The sequence below is a fragment of the Sprattus sprattus genome (assembly GCF_963457725.1).
Source record: "Sprattus sprattus genome assembly, chromosome: 8".
Taxonomy (NCBI): domain Eukaryota; kingdom Metazoa; phylum Chordata; class Actinopteri; order Clupeiformes; family Clupeidae; genus Sprattus; species Sprattus sprattus.
In genome coordinates, this window is record NC_137927.1 from 33861029 (window position 1) to 33863528 (window position 2500).

Genomic DNA, 2500 nt, shown 5'->3' on the forward strand with positions numbered 1-2500 from the left:
CATTTCTGAGGAGAGGAGAAAAGAAACACTGTCCTCAGGCTGACTGTGGTGTGTGTGTGTGTGTGTGTGTGTGTGTGTGTGTGTGTGTGTGTGTGTGTGTGTGTGTGTGTGTCTGTGTGTATGTGTGTGTTTGTGTGTGTGTGTGTGTGTGTGTGTGTGTGTGTGTGTGTGTGTGTGTGTGTGTGTATGTGTGTGTGTGTGTGTGTGTTTGTGTGTGTGTGTGTGTGTGTGTGTGTGTGTGTGTGTGTGTTTGTGTGTGTGTGTGTGTCTGTGTGTTTGTGTGTTCCAGCTCAGTTGGGATGTTGGGTACACAAACCACTTGGGAGAGATGACTCACCAGAGCCAGAACAGTGCATTATATCCAGAGCCAGAACAGTGCATTATATTACATGTGTGTGTGTGTGTGTGTGTGTATCCAGCTCAAGAGTAGTTTCCCTCTGTCTCACTCCCCCTCTCCATTTACTCTACCTGTCACTCATGCTGTCTCTCAAAGGTCCACAAACACATTTCTCCTGCGTGCACTGACCTCTTTTCTTTCTTCTGTCTGTCTATCTCTCTTTTCTTTCTCCTGTCTGTCTATCTCTCTTTTCTTTCTTCTGTCTGTCTATCTCTCTTTTCTTTCTTCTGTCTGTCTATCTCTCTGTTCTTTCTTCTGTCTGTCTATCTCTCTTTTCTTTCTTCTGTCTGTCTATCTCTCTTTTCTTTCTCCTGTCTGTCTTTCTCTCTTTTCTTTCTTCTGTCTGTCTATCTCTCTTTTCTTTCTTCTGTCTGTCTATCTCTCTTTTCTTTCTTCTGTCTGTCTATCTCTCTTTTCTTTCTTCTGTCTGTCTATCTCTCTTTTCTTTCTTCTGTCTGTCTATCTCTCTTTTCTTTCTCCTGTCTGTCTTTCTCTCTTTTCTTTCTTCTGTCTGTCTATCTCTCTTTTCTTTCTTCTGTCTATCTCTCTTTTCTTTCTCCTGTCTGTCTATCTCTCTTTCTTCTTCTTTTCTTTCTTCTGTCTGTCTATCTCTCTTTTCTTTCTTCTGTCTGTCTATCTCTCTTTTCTTTCTTCTGTCTGTCTATCTCTCTTTTCTTTCTTCTGTCTGTCTATCTCTCTTTTCTTTCTTCTGTCTGTCTATCTCTCTTTTCTTTCTTCTGTCTGTCTATCTCTCTTTTCTTTCTTCTGTCTGTCTATCTCTCTTTTCTTTCTTCTGTCTGTCTATCTCTCTTTTCTTTCTCCTGTCTGTCTATCTCTCTTTCTTCTTCTTTTCTTTCTTCTGTCTGTCTATCTCTCTTTTCTTTCTTCTGTCTGTCTATCTCTCTTTTCTTTCTTCTGTCTGTCTATCTCTCTTTTCTTTCCCCTGTCTGTCTATCTCTCTGTCCTCCTCAGAGCATGATGAGTGTGCCAGTGAGCAGAGCTCCTGCGATGACAACGCCATCTGTACCAACACCATCAGAGGCCACCTGTGCACCTGCAAACCTGGTTATGTGGGCAACGGCACCGTCTGCAGAGGTAAGGTCTCCCCCCCGTTTTTGTCTCGCAAAAAATGCTCCCCTATCATCAAACCATGGATACAAACGTGCGCTGCTACAAGGGAACAATGTGCGTTCCTGATTGGCTTTGTGATTGTCATCGCAGGCAGTTTTCATGCCAGGAACATCCACCAATAAGCATATGCAACGCACATTTTAGTGCCTGTGGTCATCTGTTATGGGAAGCCTAATTGCTTTTTCATCTGAATGGTGCAGGAAGTTAACACCCGTGGGACAATATGTTTAGAAACGTCGGCAGGCAATATCATACTTCTTGGGCTGGAGTAGCTAGCGTAGCATCGGCTATAATTAATCTTGTGGATCTACCTCACGCTCTCCAGGTCTATGTTTTACCTACACGGACAAAATCGATATACCATGATGTGCTGAAGTAAAGTGCGATGGCTGTGATTATTCTTAAAGTTTCCCAGTAAATGTGTGAGCTGTTTAGCTGAATAGTTAGGATGCCCGACAAAAGCAGTTCTGCACAATGGATGGGTTCAAGATTCGTTAAGGTGTTTGTTCAATAGTAAAAACACATAAGTAAGTAAAAAGAAGTAAGTTGTGTTGGAAACCAAAAACTGGCTTTGATACGCTCCACGCTATAACTGCAGTGTCTCTGAGGTGGGTGCACTGAGAAACGATCACTGGGAGGTCTAATTGTTTTCAGCCTTCATTGGTACATATTGGCATAATATACTAAACAGTATATCACTCTAAAACAACATTACAATAATGTACTGGCCAATAGCAGCTACTGTTTGTCTTTTATAGTACGCAAATCAAATAAACAACTAAACTGGGTTACTGGACAAAAGCTGCCAGTATGAAGTACTGAAGTATTCACAGGAAATGTTTGAAAGAGAAGTGTTCTCTTATCTTTTTCTCCTTTCTTTCTTTCTTTCTCTGTCGCTTTCTCTGTCGCCCTTCTCTAATATCTTATATCTTTTTTGTGTCTTGTTTGAGCGCGTCTATCTTGTTGTCACAC

At 41.7% G+C, this 2500-nt stretch overlaps 1 protein-coding gene across 1 annotated transcript in view; it reads left to right on the forward strand.

Annotated features, from left to right (window-relative positions):
* LOC308369658 (protein kinase C-binding protein NELL1-like) overlaps positions 1-2500 on the forward strand; it is a gene marked incomplete at both ends in the record, with an annotated part of 172183 nt that overhangs the window by 119652 nt on the left and 50031 nt on the right. The window contains one exon of the mRNA XM_080844162.1: positions 1370-1492. Within this exon, the coding sequence (XP_080700288.1) occupies positions 1370-1492 (123 nt within the window). The remainder of the gene's footprint in view (positions 1-1369; positions 1493-2500) is intronic.